The 26,620-nt window shown below is 40.1% G+C and overlaps 1 protein-coding gene across 1 annotated transcript; it reads right to left on the bottom strand.

Annotated features, from left to right (window-relative positions):
• Positions 1 to 32: 32 nt before the first annotated feature.
• Positions 33 to 26,620, bottom strand: setx (senataxin). Its single transcript, XM_066712941.1, has 25 exons — positions 26,480 to 26,620; positions 24,688 to 24,867; positions 23,843 to 24,053; positions 23,606 to 23,712; positions 19,941 to 20,160; positions 19,609 to 19,728; positions 17,245 to 17,416; positions 16,912 to 16,999; positions 12,155 to 15,985; positions 11,741 to 11,849; positions 11,444 to 11,611; positions 10,789 to 11,015; positions 10,464 to 10,616; positions 10,051 to 10,207; positions 9,702 to 9,803; positions 9,272 to 9,384; positions 7,886 to 7,948; positions 7,100 to 7,249; positions 6,662 to 6,769; positions 6,175 to 6,362; positions 5,754 to 5,852; positions 5,249 to 5,407; positions 4,908 to 5,006; positions 4,637 to 4,724; positions 33 to 4,514 (listed from the first exon to the last, which is right to left on the bottom strand). Exons 2-25 carry the CDS (start codon positions 24,865 to 24,867, stop codon positions 3,792 to 3,794), a joined length of 7,635 nt encoding a protein of 2,544 aa, XP_066569038.1. The 5' UTR covers positions 26,480 to 26,620; the 3' UTR covers positions 33 to 3,791.

Raw genomic sequence — 26,620 nt, 5'->3', positions numbered from 1 at the left:
AAAAAAATTAAGGCACACACACACACACACTGTACCATTGATTATTTTAATGTTTTATATGAAGACACTTTATGAACAATTTCTCAGTGAAACACAGTATTGATCTAAAGCAGTTTAGACAGTCACCTCCACAGATTTGTTCCTGGAACACACCCCTCTCTGTACATAACGTTGGGTGAGTACAGGGTGTCAGTCACCTCTCCGAAAAAGGCGCCAACTTTTTTTAATGCAAACAAAATCCAAAGTAGTACCAGACATCCAAACATTTTCTTGTTAGTTAAATATTCTCCCGAATCTCCAATTTGGTTGTACATTTCCATTAGTTGAACAGAATGCACTTGAATTATATTGCATTAGAATTACATCAAAGTCCTGCTTTGATTGCAACAAAAAAATATGGACAAACTTACAGGAGAACTGATTTTGGACAGAGGAAGAGTCCCACCTAGTGGTTCAAAACAAGAACCGCATACATAAAACCAGAGCCTTTATTTCATACATTTAGAAATCCATGAAAAATCTCATATACGTTTTAGACATATCCTTCCATAATGTAAAATGAACACAAAATAATGTTACAAGCATTTTATTATCACCAGAGAGCTTTAAAGCAAATGAAAAAATTAAAAATGAAACTTCAATATCAAATAAACAAAGCTTTAAAACATGAATATACAGCTCTGGAAAAAAATTAAGATACCACTCCATGTTCAGAAATCAATGTTAAGCGGTCTCAATTTTTTTTCCAGAGCTGTATGTATGTTTGTATGTATATATACAAACACACATATACATATATATGTACACATACAGATGAAGACGTAAGATAACGTCAGGAACTGGGGTGAAGATAAACATCTTACATTGAATTATACAACTGAGAATTAGGGGAGGTATGATATAAACGTTGGGATCCTGTGTATGTGGCAGCAAATATCCACTAGTCAGGTCTGTTTAGGCAACGGAATACAGCAGGATTCCAGAATGGGATTAACAGACTGCAATCAGGGCTTCAGATCATTAGACAAAATGGAGGTTATAGTGAACACATTGCTTTTAAATTAAAAATCTACTAAAAGGAAACCTAAATGTACATAAAATGTGTAGCTTTTATTTATTTAAGTCAAATCAATATGATTTAATAGCCTGCTAATATTCAGATTTAAAATATGCATCACCTACTAAGAGAAAAAAGGCAATACAATAGGCTGTGTAGCTAATCCCATTATTAACTGGATGGGTTAAAACCATCGGTTAGTTAATTAAGTTGAAACGTTTGATATCTCCAGGTAATAATTACTGGCCAGTTAAGTGGCATGATTAAACTTTATATTTCTTCTAAAAATGGCAAAATAACTAAGTGTTTATCAGTATGGGTATTTCCCATTTTTTGAGATTTATGAAAAATACTTTTGGTTAACAACAACAACAACAGCAACAAAAACAAGTTTTGTCTTGGTCTGGTATTAAACTATGATGGAGAGATGAGGGATGAAACCATGTTTAAAATAATAAAGGAACAACAGTAGGGCAGGGACGATTACAATGCAGTGCAGTCAAGGAAAAACTGGTATATGGAAAGCACATCAGGAGCTATTAAGTGTTGTGCCAGTGATAGACAACTGTGTTGGACTCGGGCTGTCCAAGGCCCGGCCCGTCAGAGTAACTTGCCAATAATGGCAGCAGGTGGATTGTCTTTACATGAACCAATGTTGGCAGATGGTTAGTAAGGAAGCTTTAGTCACACATTACTTCAGAAGTGGTCGTAGTCGCATGGTGGATGGCAACAACATATTAAAATACAATCCAGAAGAAAAACAAAACAAGATCAGCTTTATACATTTTGTCAATCATTAAATCTAGTTGCAGGAGCACAATGTACACATCCTGTAGCTTTTTTGTAGGGAAAAAAAGGAAATGGAAGGTTACATATAGGAACATTTTGAATATTGCAGGACTGCAGATCTGTAAAAACAAACATTGACTTCTGCTGCTGAAAATGCAAGTTCACACTATAGGAAACCACATAAACATCCATAACTTCATCAGGTTGTTTAAACAACTTTTGCTTTTTTTTTTTCCGTAAATTGGAGACTCAATTCATGGAGCACTAACGTGTCGTATAGTTTCAGTCTTGCAACTGCTTGCCATGAATTTGTAACGGGTAACAATAGACAGAATCTGGCAGTGACACAGAAGTCTTTGGGCAAACCAGACAGCAGATTACATTTCTTAAAATTACACTCTAGCTCACCATGACATATTTTGTATATATTTTGTTTTTGTAAACTGACGCAATGATACAGTGCCGGACTTTTAAAGCCTAGAAGTGTGTCACAGAATCGAGTGCCTGAACAAACATTTGATATTGAAATACAGTTTTACTGAATAAGATGTGTGCTTTTCCTGACATTGTATATGAAGGGCAGAGAACCAAAGCAAAATGGTTTAATACCCACAGGATCATCCTCACAAAACAGCCAAATGACTGCAAGAACATCAAAGCGCGGGTTGCCGTACAGGAATGGCGTGAAAAGAAATATGTTCCCTGGGAGTCAATTAAAAATGAAAACAATGCTTTTGTGCCAACACATTCAGGCAACTGAATTCTTAGGACTATCATGCATAAAACCAAGAGGGATAGAAGTTTCATAGTAAGCTGGAAACCCAAAAGCATTTTTAAAATTCAAAACATTTTACAGTCCCCTTTAACTGCCAAATACTTTTACAGCCAGAGAGCTGTTGCTAAATGTGTTACAGCCCCGATGGTGACTTAAGACATTCAAGAAATAGGTCTCTGGGTTCTGAAACCACTCAACTGATAAAACCCTGAGCAGCGGCTGGATCCAGACATTACTGGTTTGGATCTGGCGCATCACCTGATCACCACTGGGGTTCCCCACAGGGGCAGCATACAAGCGGCTACGTGCTGCAGTGTAACCAGAGTTCACCATGAGGATAAATTAACCTTATATTGCCTTATTGCATCAGTAACTTTAAAATATGATAAGAGGAAATGCAAAGAAAAGCTCTCATGGAGTGAAATTGATTAATAACTGCCAATTCCAAATTAGAAGGGTATAAAAAAAAAATCCTAACGGGAAATTAACTAAAACAGCTGGACTCTAATTAATACAAGCTTAGACAGGGGTCCAGCTTTCACAGATAGCTCAATTCTGCGATTCTGTGATACTCGCTGGCTACGCTGGGTCTGTGTATGTGTGAGGAATAGGCAGAAAGTAGAAATTTTAATACGATTCCACTGAGAGTTTTATTATTTTGGTGGTTTGGTATTCACAGGGATGATTTTCACCTAATAACATTTTAGGGAAAATGTTTTTATAAAAAACATACAAAACTAGTCAGTTTCTGGTTTTGAACTTTTGTTTTGTTTTTAATTCAAAATTAGTGTCCATCAGTGTGGCTAGAAGAGAGGTAGCAGCATTAAAAGTGCTTATTAAAAAAACAAAAAACAATAGCCAATAGCCAAGTCAGTTTTAAAGAAAATATTCCATAGCTGCTGAAGGATGATAAAGATAGTAAAGATAGACATTAACAGTAGATCAGAATCCAGGAAGTTTGTTTTAAAATTAACAGTTTGGAACACACAAAGACCTTGTTTAAAGGCATTTATAAAACGATCACTGTGTACGTTTCAATAATACTGATCATTTTAAGAAACCAAACCTACATCTGGCCCCAGTCCACTGTTGGGAAGCATGGCTGCCTTCCTCCTCCACATTCACTCAAGCCAGAACTAGATTTAACTACCGGAACAATGGGAAGAACAGTCAGGGCTTCCGCTGTTTGGCCGACGACTGCGACCACCGTGTGTCTGAAGATCTTTTTTGAGACGATCTGTCATGCCAGCCAGTCCGAGAGTCGTTGGAACCCAACGCATTTCTGTCCGATCGACTGCAGGGGTACCTGCTGTCCTGGTATTTGCTCGAGGGGCGATGGGAAGATGAAGTGCGCTCTTCTGTGGCACTTCTACTGCTGCTGCTAGTCCCACTAGTTTGGGAACGAAAAGAAGTAGAGGAGTGTGGAAGCTTGTCGGTTCCCCCGCTCTGTCGAACAGTAGAGGCCGAGCCCCCCAGCGCTCTGGATGCTGGGGGTGCCAGGGCAGTGTCTTTATTGCGACTGGCCAGGCGAGGGTCCCTGGGTTTCTCTGAAGTTGAAGGCTTTGCAGGAGTGTGGGCCAGGCCGGACACATGTCCCTGTGCAGGAGCAGCCAGTGCCAGGGGGACGGACACCTGCCTCCTCTCCGCTTGCACTGGCTTCTGCGCAGTTTGAAACGTAGCGGGTTTCTCAGCAGACATCCTGCGTGCCTCTGCAGGCAAACTGGGCTTGGGAGTGAAGTTTGCCTCCTTTGGTGGAAAGGAGAGGCTTCGTTGTAACGAAGGTTCTGGCTTGAAAATCTGCTTTGCGTCTTCTCTGTAGCTCCGCTCCTGGGTCTTTATGATGGTGCCTCTCTTGCACGCATCCTGTATCAGTGCTCCCCAGTCTTTTTGGTCCTGCAAGCACACATCAGACCACATGACAGGGATTGTTAATACAGGAGGCAAACATGTTTTTACATACATTCATGTAAAACGAGCACCCGGAAGTCAAAAGAGTAGGAGGCAGACACACGTACCCTCAGCGTCTTCAGATGGCCCAAAATGAACAGGCTGAATTTCGCTCTCGTTAGGGTCACATTGAGCCGCTGACGACTTCCCAGAAATCTGCAAACAAGAGGGGCGAGTGATGAAGACGCTAATCTCTGCCGATGAAGACTGAAAACCCAGACTGTGACCGCATATGAGACGAGCCTTGCGTACGGTCTGGAAATGCACTTATATCAAGTGCGGGAAGGTCTTTCTTGACCGAAAGGGAAAACTCTGCTTGGACTCCTTCTCAGAACTCACCCGATCGAGCCCTGGACGCTGCTGGCTCTGACGCAGGACACGATGATGCAGTCCTTCTCCTGACCCTGAAAACCATCGACAGTGTCCACTTCCACGCATCTGAATCACAGATAAAAGTGTTTAACACACATCCTATTGTTTGATGATTTTATTAACATTTATTTATACTATTTGGACATGAAAAACCTCACAATAGTAATAATAATCAAAGCTTTAAACAGATTTCAGGACAATAAGAATGTGTAACCTTGATACAGCAAGGAACGCAAGTGATTTTCTTGATTACAGTGCAACAGGCGGTTGCTAGGATTTTAAGACTCGGTACGTCTATGGGCTCTTACTGGATATGCTCTTTTTTCAACTCGCGGTTGATGTACTCCTGGATCTTCTGCTTCTGGGCGCTGTAGTGGGTGATGACCCCGACCTGACCAATCTGCTTCTCACAGATCAGTTTGATCAGAAACATTGCGAGCTTCACCTCCTGAAGGTTAGTAAAAGAGCTGGAAATTGGGAAGAATAAACAGGCATGTTATTTTAATTAAACATAAAAAATAAAAATGTAAAAAAGAGATGAAAGGGAGTTCACTTTTTTGTTAATTTTATGAATACTAGACTAACTTTGAAATATTATTTCTTCAACTAATCCTTTCCATAACTGTGCAGGAAATGCAATGTAAGATTTTAACAGCATAAATAGCAGACAATTCAATTAAAGATGTGTATTTTGGTTAGCAAATATTCAAAGAAAAATGCTTCAGTGATCTGCTGTTAATTGATAACAGACTTTCACTAACTTTACTGGTGGTAAAGAAATATCTACTACAAGCAATTTGACTTCTCACATACTCTCCGTTTGTTTCCTTAGTCTCATAGCCGTCCGTCACATCGAAGAGTCTGTACGGCTGAAAAGGCCAACTTATCCCACATCTCCTTTCTGCGGTTTTGCTGAAACATAAACCAAACACAAAACTGATATTCCAACCCTTATGGTGGGTTAATTTACAGACAACGGCATCTCTGTATATTTTAAATTTGGATGAATCTAATATTTTAGTAGAAAATTAGGCCTGATTTCACTGACCTGATCATTTCTTAGATTTCAGTTTACAAGGGTAAACAAGTATTACTAAGGATGGTATGATGCACATTAAATTATTCTTGAGGAAAGAAAAAAGCACATTTGAGAGGCTGTTGTAATAGGATGCCTGTGTAACAAATTAAGTTAATTCTTGACAACAGCACCAAAAAAATAAAAAAGCAATCGTACCCATCAGTTTTCAGTGACTTGTTGTAGATGTATCTGGAAGGAAACTCGCAGATGTCGGGGTGCATCCGGTACTGTGTGCTGAGGAACATGACCGGGCTTGAGAGGCCCGGGTTCTCCTTCACTTCTCGGTAGAGACACTTCCACAGGCGAGCCATGAGTGACTGGTCAAACCTTTTCTCCTTTGCTTTCTATATATAGATAAAACATAGAAATAAATAAAATAAAATAAAATAAGATCGGGGCTGAAAATCTGAATTTGTACAAGGTCTTTTTTGTAATTTTTACATGGTTTGCAACTGAACGAATTCACAGCTATGACCATTATTCAAATCTGTGATTCACAGGTACATTTGTGGCAACTACCAACATTTCCAACAGTCACAAACTTCTCAAACATTTTGCTGAAATAAGATCTGATCAATCGGCAACGGACATGTAGAGGAGGCACAGGTGAGCGTGATTAATCGCTGCGTGGGATGACAGTTACCTGGGAGACAACAGTGGGCGGCAGTTGTTCTGGATCCCCGACCAGGACTAAGGCAGGACACCGATACACGAGAGGAATGAGGGTCTCTGTCTCTGTGGCCTGTCCTGCCTTTGGCACACACAAGAGGCATTCAAACAGCTGTTAATCCTTTTAAAATGTGGTTAAAGAAAAAATAAAAATGTTCAAAGGCGTACTATGTAGACTTCACAGCTGTTTTGATGATCAATACCTAATTCAAAGGGTTTTAATCTCTATAAAATGCCCTGACTTGCTTTATAGGTTTCACATTATGAGTAAGTGAGAGTGCACATGGGGTACATGCTTGATGTCAATCACTATAACCCCCTTTGGCTTTTATCAAATGAAAAACATGAGACACACATGAGAAGCTTGATGAGCAGAATCCAACTTCTTATTCCTCATTGACGGACCACTTACCTCGTCCACGATGACGCAGCTGAACGGGTCATGCCCCAGTCTACGGAAGGCCGATTCCAGCAGCATGCTCCCACTGGTGCTCAACGTACAGCAGATGATATGAGCATCCTGCAGGACCTTGGCCTGGGTCTCTTGTTTTCTGCTCCGACTCTGTCAAAGCAAGAGAGCGCCATCAACAAACCCTCTGTTTCTCATCTTCATCAGAAGAAAGCTGCCAGGTCACTCATTCCATACTGCTAGTTCCTAGGAGTTTCATTCAGTGTAACAGCCACTGAAATCGATACCAAAATCCTTTCTAGGTTGTGACACAGTTGTGGTTCAGGACTGGGCTGCATCCCTATACTGCCACCTTCACTCACCAGCGAACACCTGAGAGCACACCTGGAACCCAAGAACCCGCCGATATAAGTGGCACACGCCCCTTTAAGCAGCACAGTGCACCAAAGGGGTGCGTGGTGCACTAAGAAAGTGAGCAGTGAGACAGACAGAAACTGTATTGTGATTTATCAGCTTTTCCACCCTTTTTATGACTGACAAACCACATGAATATCAACCTGGGACAGGAGAATAAAAGCTACAACTACGGACACAACCACCAAACACTCCCAGTTTATGACTATGACCTGGGATTACCCCAAAGAAAATGGATACTAGAGACCCCCAGCCTCCTGGTAGAGGCGTTAACCTTGACCTCATGGATACCCAGCATCAAACCCCTGCTGAGTCACAGTCCATACACCTACTTGTTCTCTCTTAACTGTCAGAGAAGACCTAGAGGCACATTACCTCTCTTAGTTGCCGCCCGAGCTGTTCTCGTTCCTTTAGCAATCTGCATTTTTCATCTGTGAGCTGCAAGGATCAAAAACAAGTATTTTGGAAAATGTATACACAAATGTATAAGCACTGCTAAATAAGACATTTAGGATAGTGGTAACAAATTAACCTTTACCCAGAGCCAGCTTTGAAGCTCTGCGTTTCACAATACAAGCCTGTGCTCACCAAAGCACCAGAGATAATGCTTCAATGCTGGTCTACACAAGGCTAGACCACAGCACTGACCAATGGTGGACACAGCAGGATGCCCAGTCTTTAAAGTGACTGCATCACTGAACTCTGAGGTCAGCACGGGAAAATTTTGTGAAGCAGACATTTAAAAACATTACATTAACAAACCCTAATACAGACTAGGTAACAGAAACTCTAATGAGCTTCTATCAAAGTTTGATAGCAAACAAGAAAACGTGACAAAACTAAAGTAATGACGCTCCTATAATTCAAGCTCAAACCCAAAACATGGGCAGGCTATGATAGGTCTTAAAAGAAAGAGTATTAGAAAATTCTAATAAAGCATTTCACATGCAATACAAAAATATTTGTTAAGGAAATTAAAGCATCCTTAATTAGCCTCAATTAACAGTCATCAGACCAGACCCAAAGTCCAAAGATTGCTGCTAGCAGGCTGGGCAACTGTTCCTAGATTCAGAACTAATGTGTCAAATGATTTCTCAACCCTTACCTAAAGCATAATGTAATGTCATCCCTACATCTATACTCAAATATACTCAAACAGATATATTAACAAAATAAAGATGATAATTTGGCTGCCATTAATGGAACTGATACGGGAGAAATTTTACTCCCTCAATAGACAAGGAATACTCGGGACCCGATTTAACTGAAATAATATCAAAATAGTTCATTCAGCTACAACGAAGCGCTCCGGAGATGGTCAGTCGGCAAGACGCAACTAAAGTGTTTCTAAAGAACATGCTATCATATACAAGATGACTCCCTTTGGCTGCTGGGCAACTAGATGACGTCAATGAGGTGCCCCAAACTTTATCACACACTTTTCTGATGTTCTCACTATGATCTTGGATGAAGATTAAGATTGTACATTTTCACATTTCTCAAAGCCATCACACCTCCAGTACATATCCTTTTGAGAGCAAAGGAGAGGCATGGGAAGGCCTTTGCCAATATAACATTTTATTTCCCCAAACCTGAATAATCAGAAGTTAGAATCTAGAACACATACAAACTGAAGTATAGAAGCAGAGATACAGAGCAGAAAATGCAGGAGTAGAATTTCTTTTAACATACTATTTGACATCAGATATAGTCAGCGACAAACAACAATATAGAGTGCAGCGCAATTATAATGTATGTTACCTTCATGCGATCTTGCTGATTTAGAGCACACATGCGCGAGAGTTTATCGATTTGTTGATCGAGTTGCTCCTTGCGTCTGTTGATGTCCATGTCGTGCCCTTGCTGCCCTCTTTCTGTGCACGCCAATCAAGAGATGAGTTTCAGACTGGACACTAGCCTTCCCCGCACAATTAAATATCCCAATCGAATTACACAATTCAAATCGAGTTACAAAAAATAGCAAGGAATAAATACTCCTGATTAACCTGAAAAACACAGACCACAATGAAAGCTCAAACTTTATTAGTCTACCCCATAAATCTTCATTCTAAATATTCAAACAAAAAAGGAACTATGTTGCCTTATTAAATAGAAATCTAAGGAGCATTAAAAGTGTTTGACCAGGGACTATACAGTCCGATTCTGAACTAGTGTCATTTAATGAACTCACGTGTTCTGAGTTTTGTCTGGCTGTCGAGGCTGAATGCAGTCAGTTTTCTTGAAATGGCCTTCTCCATCCCAAGTCGCACCAAATTAATATCTCCGCAATTACCTGAAATAAGGATCATTGTGAACAAAACTAACGGCATATGTACGTTCCATGCTATTTATACTGCCCAACATTATTGGGTGCAGGGATTTATTATCAATTAGCACTGTTCATCTTCCATACATGTAAAAGTCACGGCTTTTACAGTTTCTCGACTGGTCCAGTGATACCAAGTTCAAGATTGAATGTGATGGTTAAAATTAGACTTTTCCCACTAGTCGCGCATTATGGAGTTCACAATACTTCCTACCTAATGGGTTTTGAATATCTCTGCATTTTTCCTTAAAATCTAGAATGATCTTCCTCATAAGGTGGTCAACAGCAGCATTTGACGGGGCACACAGAAGAACTCTGAGCTTTCTGCCTTTGAAAGGCCGGTTTTCCATCGGCATCAAGTTCTCCTGATCCTAGAGACACAATAAAAAATAAAAAATAAATGTTCAGGGACACTGAATGAATACAGCAATCAGGGATGAAGTCAACATTATCTCAGATTAACATGAAATATTACAACTATGCCATAGTAGCTTGCGTGATTTGAACATTGGTCAAGGGGTGGAGAAAGTAATAGCAAGAACTGAGACTAATCTAACCAGCAGGGGAGAGACAGGAAGACTACAATAACTATTTAACGTCCGAGGACACTGCTTCCAAATGACGAACCTCTGAAAAAATGCGCTGAAGGAGTCCCACGATGGTTTTAGTTTTGCCCGTTCCGGGAGGCCCGTGAATGAGGCAGATTTTAGGATTTCTCTGTTGCTGCTTGATCATGGCCAACCCACAATTGATGGCCTTTATTTGATCAGCATTGAATTCCTTCCAAAACAAACCAACGAAAATACAATGAGTTAGAATAATTCAGAGTGGCAGAAAGGCAGCTTCTCAAAGTAGAACCTTAGGTGCTTATGCAAGTCACTCAACAAAATATAAAGAAGCATGCTTAATTACAAATACAAAAAGAAAGTGTTAATGCAAATAAGCAACTTACAGGCATGTTCATTGATTTGTCCTTATCCTGCAGGGCAGCACGAAAAAAGGAGACATGAGGACAATACAGTGCTCTCGCCATCCTGTTAGTCTTGAGCAAGTATAAAGCTTTAAACTCTCGCAGAGTGCTGATAAGTGATCCCACCAGCTCACACTTCACTGGCTGATTGTGCACGGCTGAAACATTCCCTCGAGTCTGAATGGTCAGGATAAGAGTTGGACATTCACCTTCATCGTTTTTTTTAAGGGAAATAAAAGAAAGTAAGTGTCACTACTTGGTGTACAATTAAGTTTTATTTATTTACAATGTATAACTATTTAAGAGTATTACATTTAACAAAATAAAGCCTAAGTAAAAATTATCAGTGGAAAAGATGTATAATAGACATATCCAAGTTGTATTGCCTTCTTGAGAAACATTTACATTTTTTGTCTGACGGTTTTATCCGAAGCAACTTACATGGGTACCCATGTATACAAATGGGTTTTCACTGCAGCAATCTTACAACAGCAATCTTACGAAAAGGTACGATAGCAGCGTCTTGCCCTGGGATCTGATCTCACAACCCCCAACTACAAGTCCAGTCCACTAATCCACATGTCTGCTAGGAAGATCTCTACTTTTAAAGCTTGCATGAAAGTAAAGTAGTTTTCACCTCCAAAGGAAAGGTTTGACCTAGAGACACAGCCAAGACATGGAATGGGTTCCATCACTTCATTGTCCTCTCTCACATAGGCATTTGTGTTCTGGGGCAGCCAAAGAAAAACTAAGTCGTCTTCCTTGGGGTAGAGCTGTCGTTCTACTTCATTGCTCCGTAATGGGACTAGATTTCAGACAAAGCAATTTAAGTAAAAACACACAGATAGACATACAGATGTAATTATGATCTTTTGTCAATCCACTGGTGGATTGCCTTCTGAAGTTCAGCCAAGAGTAGTGATTATAAACTCACCTGTAAAGCTTGCATTGCTAGCTTTAGTTGAATATTCAATGCCAGTTAGATTCAACATGTGTGTAAGTATTCGTCTGGATTGTGTATTCTTTATCCAATCTTGAACAAGCTTAAGAGGAAAATATGAAGAAAAAAAAATTGAATCATAGGCAATGGATTACATAAATTTGTAAAATACGTTGATGTAAAAACCTAAATAGAAAGATTTGTAAAATAGTCTCATTTCTGACTAAATACTCGGAACACTTAACACATGTACATCAAGTAAATTGAGAAAAGTTATACATTCAAGTAATCCTTAACCTAAATATGAACATGTTTTTTTAACAAACAAGGTCACATTCGATAAAAAACTTTCAAACAAGGATATTGCATAAATTGCATAATTTAACAATGTCTCGGTTAAAAACATACCTCTTCAAAAGAGTTGACCACCAGCAAAGGAAAAAAAGTATTAAAATAATCATCAAAGGTTTTGAAGCTGCTGGGGACTTCTTTTAATGGAAATGGGCACAGATTGTCTGGAGATCCAAAATGAGAGAAGTTACAAAACATCTCATGGGTCCATTTCAATATTAGCATGATCAAAAAATTCTGATCAAAGTTAAAGTTGGGAGCCAACGGGGGAGCCTCTTTGGGTGCAGAAGTCTCTATCCTCATAGGATTGGTTTGCACAGGGGCTTGCCGTGAGTAGCTGTTCAGCGGTTGATAAGAAATGACAGAGGGGGGCACTAGCACAGGAGCCGGTCTGCTGTGGAGTGGAGGCACGATGGAATTTCTGGGAGGCCGAGGCTGTGGGCGAACAATTTTAGTCTTCGAAGTAGGTGGCAATGGCTTGGAGATTTTCTCCATCTCTTGAACCAAGGTTGCACTTCTTGAGCTTGGAGCATATATTTTAGTTGTGGAAGGTTTCACCGTTTTAAGGAAAGAAGGTGGCATACCCGGCTTCAAAAATACGTGATCATCTTTTTGTGGAGCTGCGATTGGCTTGTGAGCGACAGTCACTGCAGAAGTATTTGCCGGAGAAGAAGGATAACCCTTCTCACATATACTGCGATCCACTTTTGGAGGAGCTTCATGAACATCCTGGTCTTCCCGTTCATCGATTTCCATGTCAACTGGCTCCCTCTGTGTAAGAGGAAAATTATCCTGATCCTCTGAGCACAGCTCCATATCCACTGGGTCCATTTGCGTCAGATACATGTTGGCATCTTCATTGTCGTCCTCATCAATCAACCCATTTCCAGGTACCTGTAGCTCCTCCATCTGTGGACGTCCACTAATTACTGTGGTCAAAGTGCTTTGTTCATTCGCACTGTGACTTGTTCCTGCAACACTTGGTATTTCTTCAGTTTTTAGGTCACATTGTTCATGGTTTTCAGCCTCTGCAGGGTCAGGCTGTGATGAGGGCAAAAAAAATAGGTCGTCGTCATCATCTTCATCGTTCTGTCCCATCTCACCTGCCAAATTTTTAGCTACTACATTTTTTTCTTTCACTGCAGTTGTCTTAGAAATTTCTGCATTGCCTATTGCCTTTGAACTGTCTGACTGCTTAACTGTTCTTGTTCTATTTATAACAGATGCTTTATTCCTACTCTGCCGGAAAAACTGAAGGTCCTGAGATGCCAGCATCTTTCTATTCCCTCTGACAACTAGTTTCTGGGGAGAAATCAGCATAGGTTTCTTGGTCCTGCGTTTCTGCTTTTTTTTATCTACTTGAAAATGTTGCCCATAGCTCCTGAGTTGAGCCACAGAATTTAAGGAGCGCTGTGAAAGTTCGAAAGCCTTGCGCTCTTTCTTCTTCAGGCCCAACTTCTCTGCAGTAGAATTTGGCTCTACAGGTTGCCGGACCTTTCTGGGAGGTACTATGGCAGGGGTGGAAGAGGTAGGAGAAGGAAACTTGGCAAAAAATGTTTCTTTTGAAGGCATTGTGGCAGAAGCTTTTTTGTCATTGCTTTTGCTTGTTTTGGCCATTTCCCTGAGTTTTAATAAAGGGCTGCCTTTTGTAACGTTCTTGGGATTGGCAAGTGAACTCTTTGGCCTCCCAAGATTATCATCTCCAAAAGATGCCCGTTTTTCAGCTAGCTTTTTACTGAGTGTTTTCTGACATGATGAAGATGGCTGTGCCGCATTTGTTTCATCTGTGCTGGAAAGGTTTTTTTTCTTGATTTTTTCCTCATGGAACAATGAGTCAGACAACTCTTTTTCAGTGCTCTCTTTAGTGCACTCTTTGGAGTCCTGCTGGTTCTTAATCTGCTCTTCGCCATGTTCCGATGCTTTAAGAATGAGGTCATCCGGAACAAAATCGGTTTCGTACCCCCAATCATTGTACATCTCATTGAGATCTGGACTACTGCTGTGAACAGACTCTGGCTGGAAGGAGTCCTGTTTTTCAGGAGTTCCCATAGTTGTATTAATTTGGGAATCCTCCCAGGCAGAAAAAATCTCATCATTGGTTTCAAATTCAAACAACTGAGAGTCATATTCATTGCCTCCATTGTCACCATTTTCTAAGTCATCTTCTTCACAATCCCTGCGATCAGTAGGTTCATCTTTTATAGAAATCTTATTTTGATCCCTGAAGTTGATGCCGGTTTCATTACTGCTGATGAGGGCATTGTCATGATCTTCTTTACAAGACTCCGAGTCAGAGATTACTATCACTGCATCGGACTCCACATCAGGTTCCACTAGCGTTACATCTTGATTCTCCACTTTGTTAGTATTGCGCACATATTTCTTCACTTTCCTTTCTACCCTATCTAGATTTGGGGATACTAAACCCTCCTGACTTGAAGCAACAGGGAAGTTAGTGCTCTTTGCATAGGCAGCTACAGATAGTGACTGAAGCTCTCTATCAACTTGGGAATCAGTTAACACATTTCGTTTCTTATTTTTCTTGACTTTTTTTGCCCTCAGAAAAGACAGTTTGTCTGACAGTGGCACATCATCATCATCACTGTCAGTACTTTCATTGCAGGTAACAGACTTCTGTAGACCAATTTCTCTCGGCTCCTGTTTGGAAGTCATTTTCGAAGGTCCAGGTATAACCTGCTCTTTTTGACCCTCTAAAGAATTCTCCCCATCGGACAGAGTTCTTGTGAATGGTTGTTTGGTTATAACTTTGGAAAGCTTAGATAGCAAAGTATCCGAGCTCAGTCTGGATTTTAGGTCCTGCAATTGCCATGGATCAGGTTTCAGAATGGTCAATGGGAATGACAGTTTGGATTCCTTCATTAGCTCTGAATTCATTTCAGTAGAGGGAGAAGTTACTTCTTTTTTTATGGTAACCAGACATTCCGTTGTTTTTTTATTTGGGTCTTGATTGCTGTCTTCACTGCCTGTGACTGAAGCCTGATCATAATCATCCTGCCAAATAGGTTCCTCTTTCAAAGCACGGTTCTCCTGCAAGCTCCAAGATCTCCTGTCATCTGAACACGTGGATGGAGAGCTCCTGTCACTTTGGTTCCCATAACCACAGTCCTCATAACTCCTCTCATCCTTGATAGAAATAGAGGGTCTCCTTGATGCATCCGTGCCACTTGTGGGGGGTTTGTCTTTCATAGCGTTAACAAGCTGCTTTAAACAAGCCTGCAGGTCTTGGACATGTGATCGGCTAAGTATCCATTCTCTGCGAGAAGATTCACGCAACTGTTTATTGAGCATGTCAAGAAACTGTATGCATGAATTGTGCGTCGACAGTTTGCAGCCCTCCCGGAGTAGGGTCCGGATGATGCGAATACATTGCTGGGGAACCACACTGCTCACTTGAGGAAGGCGGGACAGTGTCCTCGTGGATGAAGTGGAGGACACTCTTGCCGTACAGATGTCCACGCCGTAAGAAAAAGCGGAGCTGGGCAGCGTGGCACATTTCACAATCACCTCAATCCATTTTGGGGCGCTGTAGTACAAGATGTTCATGCAGTTTTTGTTAAGATGCAGCTCAATGACTAAAACAAGAATAAGGGTGAAAAATTCGGTGACTTTATCACAGTTCTGTATGCGCCCGTTGATGAGATCTTTGATCTCTCCGCACAGGAAGTGAATGATCTCCCCGATGTAGACGATGCTGAGGTCCTTCAGATCCATAACAGACTGCACAAAGGGAATGAACCACAAGAACGTGCTGTTGTGCACACGCATCTCCTGCACCATTTCAGACTGCAGAACGCTCACTAAAGAATGCATTTCTTCAAACATAATAGCAGAACCATCAGCATTCAAGGTGCTCCTGATTGACGTATCCTAAAAGAAAGAGCATAAGGCAGTGAGCATTTTCTTCTACAGCCAGAATATGTACAGTACCTATATTTATTTTAGAATACTGAGAATTGACTTTTAATAAAGATTGAAATAAAATAAGCTTAACAATAATCTAATCTACAGATTTCCAGTTGAGTGTCTTTATTTTATTGCTATATGGCGTTTTTACATAGACAGACAACAGGCACCCAAAGGTGTTCTAGCACAAGATATATAATAAAAACCATCACTGTTGTAGCACAAGCAAATCTCCTTTTGTACACAGTACTGGAGCATGTGACAAGTCCAGTCGCATGCCTCACGTTTAATTTGTTAATACCTTGTCAAATAATGTCTATAATAGGGACAAAGGAATGGTTCTGTAGACTAATGCTTCCCACACTGTGCCGACTGTAACGGCACACAAAGGGGGAAGGCAAGAAAAAAAAAAAGAAAATGGAAAATAAACAGCCATTCTTCACTACAAAAAATTAATGTATTGTTTTCTTATTTTCCCCTACATCTGCAGATTGTGTTGTGTAATAACCGGAGTTTTCACTTAAACACAACTGTTGGTATCTGTTGGTAAAATCTCCTCCTTTTCTGGAGGAGCTTACTTGCAAATGAAAGTAATCTTTTATGCAAATTGTCCTCTTAGTTTTATGTTGCCTTATATATAAAAAAATGTTCCCTAAGGATTTTAAACAAAAGCATGTTTTTAAGGATTCTTCATTGTATTTACACACCTTATTAATGTTTACTGTAGCATACTATGGTGAAATCATAGTAATGTGTAGGAAAGCAAAACCATGGAAGACCACGATAAATGCATGGCACAACCATGAGAAACTTTCAAAATCACCACACAAATAAACTTCCATAACAGCTGTATTATCACTGATAAATAAAAGCTTAAATCGTGTGTATACCTTGCTTCTCTCTTTAGTGTTGCAGTCATATACAATCTGACTGCATGTCACCATGTCATCATTTTCTGGTTCAACTTTGATTTTGGGCCTTAAAAGAGGAAAGGAATGATAAATATTTAAAAACTGCAGGAAAACAAAAATTATATTTAATTAAAAATCACAGATCATGGCAACATGACATATACAAGTATTATATCATTCCAGGCAACCCTTATTCTACACAGCTATTCAAATCTGAACAAAAGCTTCGCTAATTAATAAAATATCAATATAAATCATGTCACTGATCATTTTTAAAATCATAGAGAACTTGTTTTGGACCAATAAAATTACCCAGTTGTTGTTCGCCGTATATTGTCTATCTCCCTGTTGTAACTGGAGCTCCCAGTGATCGTCTGAAACGCCCGGGCTGGTTCGATTAGCTTGCCCCAGATCTTGGACCCGAGTCGATCCAAGATTACCATGAAACACTGTAATGCAGGCCAGAAGGGGTCTAAATTCTCATCTGAAAGCAAACAGGAAAGCATATCAATGAAAAGAGGATCACGCTTAATAGCAGTTTCAGGTTTTTCCATGGGTTTATAAACTGGCTCATTTGTAATATTTTTGGAAACTATTTAGAACATTGATATAGTACATATTTCATATATCAATTTTTTGCAAAGAATAATTAGGAAGGAAATATCAGAAACATGTAAACCCAGATACAATTTTAAACTAATCTGTTAGAAAGCATGTTCTACTGCACTATTCATTATTTGAATAGTTTAAATGCACTACATTTTCAGTTTTATACTAATGAAGGGGAGAATACAGATCTCTGAACGCTGTATATAGACATTGCGGAAAAATACCTATGAACACCAAGTAAAACAAGCGGTTAAACAGAGATTTGTAGAAAGCTTTTGGTGTTAGTGGAATGCATGCACAAGGGAGGAGTAGAGTCTATGAGGCTGGATATACAAGACGAATTACTGAAATCAGAAACAAAGAAGTAGAAACTGCAAGAAAGAACACGAAAATGTATGCAATAGAACAGTCTCTACACCAGAAATTGCCAAAGTTTTGGTGATGGAGGGACGATTTCCGGAGGTTGCATGTGATGGGTGGCCGCACAAGAAAATGTACCATTCATAAAACCAAAATATGTCCCAAATCATACATTTATCTCCTGTACATTTTAATATTTAAATTAGAATTGTATATTACTACCACTTGCAACACCAGCTTTGAAATGTATTTGTATTTAATCCTGTGTCTTGGTGCCACAACATGTTTAGGTTTGAGCACCAACATTATGCTGTCAGATACTGCATTGTCCTGGTCACAAGAATTAAAGAAGATAATAGCCTACCAAAATAGTTACTCTTCAAAATATACCAAGTAAACATTAATTCTCTGGGGACCATACAAATAGTTTGAAATGTGTAAACAAATTAATGGAAATTGCCCCATGGTGTGCACACTTAGAGCTATTTCCATAGCAAACAAAACAGACGTTACTGTATTTTACCTTGATGTTTCCATTTCAATTTTTTCTTTATGAATACGAAATAATCACACATTTCTGTTTGAAGTGTAGCATTAATTATTAATATATTAATCTGCCATTACATTGGCACTTTTTATGCAATTACAATTAATCTCATTTGTGGAAGAAACTCAGTCTCCATTCAGATTGATGTGCTCATTGTAATGCCTTTATTCATACAGTATGGAGAGGAACCATGCATTGGTGAGATGCAAGGTTTCTCTGATCTTGAAACAGAAAGATGGGGATACTTATAGCAATCTGTAAACAAAGATACAATAAAGTAATTCATCTTACAATATCTTGCTAAGCACCAGAGGACTCTCTCAAACCCAGCTGCACCCTATCAAAATAGTAGAGCAGGATATCGAAAACACAAGTTTGCTGTTTTTTACCATCATGTTTTCCATTATTCAACATGCTGGAGGGAGTCCATGGACACCCTGACCTGGGAACTTGTCGTCTTGAGAAGACAACAGCCTCGCACAATAAGCCTTTTCAAAAACTTTCCTCTACACTATGTAACATCCTACTAGCTACTATACAGTAGCCCATAGCCTTTTTCAGACACATTGTACAAAAAAGTAATGTAAGTTACAATTTTCAACTGTATCCAGGTACTGTTACATTATATGGTTCACGAGCTCATGAGTCACCTTTATTTACCTTTAACAATTGCTACAATATTACACGTGATACGCCTGCTGCTCTCATTCGCTCCTGCACCAAACGTCCTGGTGTGCTGCACTTTGGGAACACCTGCTCTTATGACATTTCGTATAGACTATAGCTTATTTTCTATTCAAAGTTATATGAAGGGGCACAGAAGGGTGTATTGTAATGTGCTTTTCATGCATAAATGGCTAGTTCCTGTAATCTTTCAATGTCAACTAAATCTGAAAAACAGGAAGATACTATTCTCCAAAAAATGAGAGAATTAGGAACGAGTCCAGCCTTGGGTCTGAAACCACAGGTGTTTCTTTACACAATTACATCACTAGCGATGTGTACCGACACGGTGTTGGTATCTTGTTTGAACAAAATATCTCTGTGTAGCTGCAAAACAACAAAGGTTAATGAAATGTTCATGCACTTGGCATAAAGAGACTCCTCCCGGCTGCAGGCAGGGCTGCTGAGTCATTGAAACTGAAACCCCACAACAATACCTTCCACCGATTTCTCCATGGTGTTAAGGATGGACTGCATGAAGTCATTTTGCTTTTCGTGACCCAGGAGTAAGGAGTCCATAGCCTCAGCATCCAGGACAGTGAGAAGCATGCAGATCCCTGCAGATGAAATGAAAGAACATTGCTCATTAAGCCATCGTTTTTGGTATGACTAAAGCTGAACGTCTTGCACGTTTCTGTCACTGTTAATGTACACCAAACACCATAGGAACATCATAAAACATATCAGCAAAATCTGGAAGATGACAAGCTCAACATTACAGCTGATTTAGAAGCACACCTAAGCTGGAGAGCAGAGAATAAATGTTTACCTAGCCAGTAGTTCTTGTAGTTGGTGGAATCATACAGATGAGGAGGAAGCAGAACCATTTTGCCTTCCTCTCTATTAAGAGAGCTGTAGATATCAGAATTCATGAAGATGTCGAGCTCAATAACCCTAAACATGCAGCTGAAAACGTCTTGAAGGTCATAGAAGTCATCACGATCCACCTTCCCCAGAGACCTGGCGGTATGGATGGCCCACTTGCGCACCTAAAACACAGGCAGAGGAGAATATCTTAACTCCAAAAGAGCTGTCTGAAGCATTGTTCATTAACAAGAAAATCAGCAACAACCAGTGCATTTTTTATTTTTTTTTTACATTTTTTTCAACTTAATTCCCAGCCCAAAAGCTGTGTCAAAACATCGTGGGTGTCAGTTAACTTGCACCCCCCCCTCCCCCCACCCCAACACACACACAGTATTATTATCAACAATTATTTCATAGTAGACCCCTTATGCAGGGGAGACTTACAAGATGTCTTGTTTGTGACAGATCTACATTATAAACTTGATAAATAAATTCTAATAGTATTTACATATAAAGCAGAAGCCCGGTGATGCCAACAGTTTAGAGGGGACAGAAGCATATTGTACAAATAAGCATCTGGTTCAATGCACATTTACAAGATAAAAAACATATCTCAATAAAAATAAAGCAGTACACATCCATGTACACATCTCCAAAAGTCTATTTAAACACTTTCTTTCCCACAGACACACACACACTTTGTTTCATTGGGACAACAATGCATCTTCAAGTCCAATAGGATACTTAAAATATTGCATGATTTAGACTATATATAGACATTCCTAATCAGACAATAGAGAGCCATGACAGGAACACCGAGCTCACAGCACATTCAACAACACTGTAAATGGAACTTAACGTGTATTACCAATATTGCATTACAGCTAAAACGTCAAAACTCAGCTTAGTTTCACTTCTGCAGAACTAAAAATAACATCACACATCATCAGTATGTGTTTTCACTGCATGTCTTTAAGCATAATTGTATCTTTACAGTTGAGGAATAAACATGTAGTTATAAAACCTAGTGAGAAAATGTATTGATTATTATTAATTAGTAGTCCCTGAAGGAACAACATCATTTCACCTGCTCTTTCAGTGCACACAACCAAAATCTAAATACAGTCTGCATTTATTCACTAGATGAGTAATATTTAACTTTTAGATCCTATATGTATGTGTGGGTTGCAAAATTGTGAGCAACAAAGGTAAGTAGAAAAACAACAATCAATGCATGATTAGGACTGTGAATTCATGTCAATTTTCTCTTGTTGAATGCTATTGAATGTTGAGTACCTTCATGGTATCTCAAGATGAGCATCTCTGCATGACGCCAAAAATAAAAAGTTTTATTTCTTAAACTAGTAAGGCAGACATGCTCATTGATATAAACCCTGCCATACTGAATTATTTATAGAATAATTTGCATTAGCACAGCGGGTTTCTCAGCGCAACACATTTCCAGAAAGGTATGGCAAAACCGCTCACATTTCCATGTAAATGACAAGTCTTATAATCTCAAAGTGGCCTGACCATAAAGATTCAAAGAAGCTATTTTACAGGTATAATAATTAAACACAGTTCTTCTTTCAACTTTCACAACAAGGCCTATACATTAATATGATCTGTAAACCCAACTACAGTGAGGGAAAAAAGTATTTGATCCCCTGCTGATTTTGTACGTTTGCCCACTGACAAAGAAATGATCAGTCTATAATTTTAATGCTAGGTGTATTTTAACAGTGAGAGACAGAATAACAACAAAAAAATCCAGAAAAATGCATTTCAAAAAAGTTACAAATTGATTTGCAGGTTAATGAGGGAAATAAGTATTTGATCCCCTATCAATCAGCAAGATTTCTGGCTCCCAGGTGTCTTTTATACAGGTAACGAGCCGAGATTAGGAGCACTCTCTTAAAGGGAGTGCTCCTAATCTCAGCTCGTTACCTGTATAAAAGACACCCGTCCACAGAAGCAATCAATCAATCAGATTCCAAACTCTCCACCATGGCCAAGACCAAAGAGCTGTCCAAGGATGTCAGGGACAAGACTGTAGAGCTACACAAGGCTGGAATGGGCTACAAGACCATCGCCAAGCAGCTTGGTGAGAAGGTGACAACAGTTGGTGTGATTATTCACAAATGGAAGAAACACAAAATAACTGTCAGTCTCCCTCGATCTGGGGCTCCATGCAAGATCTCACCTCGTGGAGTTTCAATGATCATGAGAACGGTGAGGAATCAGTCCAGAACTACAAGGGAGGATCTTGTTAATGATCTCAAGGCAGCTGGGACCATAGTCACCAAGAAAACAATTGGTAACACACTACGCCGTGAAGGACTGAAATCCTGCAGCGCCCGCAAGGTCCCCCTGCTCAAGAAAGCACATGTACAGGCCCGTCTGAAGTTTGCCAATGAACATCTGAATGATTCAGAGGAGAACTGGGTGAAAGTGTTGTGGTCAGATGACACCAAAATCGAGCTCTTTGGCATCAACTCAACTCGCCGTGTTTGGAGGAGGAGGAATGACCCCAAGAACACCATCCCCACCATCAAACATGGATGTGGAAACATTATGCTTTGGGGGTGTTTTTCTGCTAAGGGGACAGGACAACTGCACCGCATCAAAGGGACGATGGACGGGGCCATGTACCGTCAAATCTTGGGTGAGAACCTCCTTCCCTCAGCCAGGGCATTGAAAATGGGTCGTGGATGGATATTCCAGCATGACAATGACCCAAAACACACAGCCAAGGCAACAAAGCAGTGGCTCAAGAAGAAGCACATTAAGGTCCTGGAGTGGCCTAGCCAGTCTCCAGACCTTAATCCCATAGAAAATCTGTGGAGGGAGCTGAAGGTTCGAGTTGCCAAACGTCAGCCTCGAAACCTTAATGACTTGGAGAGGATCTGCAAAGAGGAGTGGGACAAAATCCCTCCTGAGATGTGTGCAAACCTGGTGGCCAACTCCAAGAAACGTCTGACCTCTGTGATTGCCAACAAGGGTTTTGCCACCAAGTACTAAGTCGAAGGGGTCAAATACTTATTTCCCTCATTAACATGCAAATCAATTAATAACTTTTTTGAAATGCGTTTTTCTGGATTTTTTGGTTGTTATTCTGTCTCTCACTGTTAAAATACACCTACCATTAAAATTATAGACTGATCATTTATTAGTCAGTGGGCAAACGTACAAAATCAGCAGGGGATCAAATACTTTTTTCCCCTCACTGTATATAAATTACTTAAATGGAAAACAGATTCTGAAATTCAGATTGACAACTATTTATACATTGGGAAGTCCCAAGGCAATCCTGGGGTATTGGAGATTTATGAGTCACACATGTCTGCAGAATAAACCTACTGTTCTCTGAGACCTTCTGACTCCCAGATAAAGTTATAATTAAATTTGCTCAGTTTTAATTGATATCATTCCATGGATACCCATTTATACAGCTGAGTTTGTTTTAACGGAGCACTCTAGCTAAAGTACCTTGCTGAAGGGTACAACAGCAGTGTCCAAAAGCTGGGACTGAACCCACGACCCTCCACTTCAGAGTCCAGAACCCCAACTACAAGCCCACACTGCTGCCCTTATATTCACATGGCAAAACAAAGTTAGTGAGCTTACCATTTCGTTGGGGTGAACTAGCAGAAGGTATATCCCAGAATGTTTATCAAAGACCTGGAACGAGTTCATTGTCTCCATTTTACAGAGTGCTTCAACACACATTTCACCTGCAATGGAAAAGGAACATCATTTGGAAAAGTAATTAGGAAATAATTAATTAATTCAACAGGAATGTGTTTGAAATTACTTAAGAGAGTAAGAGCGTAAGAGAGTCTTAATTTGAACATAATGACTTACTAATTTGAGGGTGAAGCATCAGGTAAGAATACTTCAGGACCTCGTACAGCGGGACGCGGAGGAAGTTCTCATATTCGGGCCCTGTAAACTTGGGCACTTGTATCTCCTGCTCATCCTCCACTATGAACAAATCATCATCCTCCTCCAGCTCTTTCTTAGATGACTGAGCGAAGCGGTCAATGAGACGGGAAGTCTCCAGTTCCCAGAGCCGCTGGTGAATTACAACAAAATGAAAAATAACTCAATGATGTTACGACTTCAATAAATACAAGTGATCTCTAGTTGCATATCTTTTGTTCACTCCAGACAGTCTTAGTACTTACATTTTCAGGATTTACACTCTTAGAACAAATGTGTTAAATTTAACACCTTCTGTGTTTCTTCAAGGACAATACAACGTTGTTAAAATTTACCAAAGCACAACACAAAGACACATTATGGTGTTGTGCTTTGGTGAATTTTAAAACAAAGTTGTATTTTCCTTGAAGAAACACAGGTGTTAGATTTAACACATTCATTCTAAGAGTGTAAATCCTGAAAACTTCTAGGTGATTTTTTTGTTTGGTAAACTAACAGAAATCAAGTACATCAGAAAGTATTTCTATAATCAACAACAGCTAGCAGACACAAAGTGGCATCAAGAAAAAATCCAAACTAGTGGCATCTAGCAAACTGGAACACAGCATTGTACTTCACTTTGCTAAAACTCTAGGACTGTTTTAGGCTCAATAGTACACAATGACACAACCCATAACTCACATTCCTGCAGATTCAGCCTGTGCTGAAGCAATCTGACTGTATGATAGGGTACTGCAGTTTGTCTGTTTGTTTGAGCCATGTATTACCTTGTGCAAGGATGGCAGCTCATCCCTGGCTCTGTGATACTCCACCACACACTCCAGGCAATAACAGAGGTCCTCATTGGCAGCTCTTTCCTCCTCCTTTGAAAGAGACCCAGACGAGTATTTCTGCAGCAGCTCAGTCGTATTGAAGCCCACGGGGGTACACCAGCGACATGTGCTCATCTTAAAGGAAAGAGACGGCACTTGAAGAAATCCCGATCATGTGGCATGTGACCTGGATGCTTGAGGACCCATGCACGCCGGTACACAAGTGTAGGGAGACTGAATGACACACAAATGGCGCACTGACTCGGGTCATTGAGACTTGGCTTGAGGGAACGAGGCTTCTGGGCAAGGCATAGGAAACCCCCCAGTGTGGGAGAGCCTGGCGGTGTCGGGAGGATGCAGAAATGGAAAGGGCATGAACGCTGTGCAAGCAGAGTCCGAGGTCAGCATGCATGGTTATAAGCAGTGGTGGTGTAATGGTAAAAATGCATGATCCGGAATCATCGACCGGAGGGGCTGGGGGATCCTGCCGTGGACCGTCGAGAGCCTAATGGTCATCGGACATGAAACTGTCTAGGTCGCATGTGCATGTCCGATGTAAACACTTGCATGCCCGTCCGGTATGTAATCTACCGAATAAGCCTACCGGACAGAACTAGGATCATTTAAGTTCCTCCTCAATCACAAGCAACTCAAAGACCAAGGACCTAGATTTTTGCAACATGGTGTGAAATGTTCTTGACTACAGTGAATGAGTGAATGGAGGGCAACCAAAGCATGCAATGTAAATGCCGTCAGCTTTGTACTTCAGTCTTGGGTTTACTTTTTACTTATTTACTTTTGCTTATACACATACATAAGATCAGGTGTGAGAGCATGGTATTAAAATGTATGATTGTGTTTAGGGCAGGGTCATTGGTGGGGCAAAACAAATGCCCACAGCAGGGTAACAAGCTCTAACTTTGGAAAAGCATGGCATTTCGACATTTTCAACTGTACTTTGCTGTCAATGTTTTCTAAAGTGTAAGCATGCTTTCGCTACACTGTACTTTAAGACCCTAATGTACTACAGTATATATACGGTGTGCAATGCAAGTGTTAATGCTCCTAAAGGAAAGGCACAATCAGCCTTTGTAAACAGGTACTACTGTACTGCTGGTCTCATCACAGCGCACTGCAACAATGAACAGTTAAACCAGGGAGAAAGAGTGTAAAAAACACTGTAAATCACACAAAAAAGCTTGCAGGTGTAATGTACAAATCAGACCTGCCAATATAGATCTTTAAATGTGAACATGCACATGAAGGCAATGTAAAATACAATAGCGCTTTCACAAGGCATGTACCCACGTGTGCTGCAGTGGTAAACAATATTATTTACCAACACAAACATCACAAATAAACCTTATATTATATGTGCAATTAATACTATATATTATGAATATAAATACTTTGTTACACACCTGTATGCATGTAAATACAGTAGTCTATGTATAAGACTATTTGCATCATGTCAACAGAGTGCATTTGTTGCAGTACTCCCAGTAAGCCAATTTAAAGTTGGATTTAAAAAACGCACGACCTACGCCACATCGATTGGTTAATGTGAAGTTAAAATTGTAGTCCCACATATGTTAGCAGGCATGGGGTGTTTTATAGTTACTTAATCCTGAATTATATCACGATTGACTTGATCCAAACTAAATATCCGGTCAACTACTTTACATACAACAACACTTACACTTTCCACGTCCCGTCGCCCTTCTTCCCCTGTTTCACTGAAGCTTACCTTTTATGTAGCATTTACTTTCCCGCTTGTTTCCGATAACATTGAATGCATAATCCAAAAACAAAAAACGATATGAGGATTTGAAATGGATCCAATACACCGTGTTGTTCCTCCTCACTGCCGTAAAGCTCAGCCAGAAGG

Source organism: Amia ocellicauda, chromosome 9 (assembly GCF_036373705.1).
Source record: "Amia ocellicauda isolate fAmiCal2 chromosome 9, fAmiCal2.hap1, whole genome shotgun sequence".
NCBI lineage: Eukaryota > Metazoa > Chordata > Actinopteri > Amiiformes > Amiidae > Amia > Amia ocellicauda.
The sequence above is the reverse complement of the archived record's forward strand: the minus strand, read 5'-3'. Positions and strand labels throughout refer to the sequence as shown.

Bases quoted from the DNA above. Each gene is read 5' to 3' on its own strand.
- setx (XM_066712941.1), bottom strand. From the start codon at position 24,867: ATGAGCACATGTCGCTGGTGTACCCCCGTGGGCTTCAATACGACTGAG. The intron at 10,208-10,463 runs GTTCGTCATTTG...TTGTGTCTCTAG, and splicing joins TTCAGCGCATTTTTTCAGAG to GATCAGGAGAACTTGATGCC. The intron at 4,725-4,907 runs GTGAGTTCTGAG...TCTTGTTTGCAG, and splicing joins AGCGTCCAGGGCTCGATCGG to ATTTCTGGGAAGTCGTCAGC.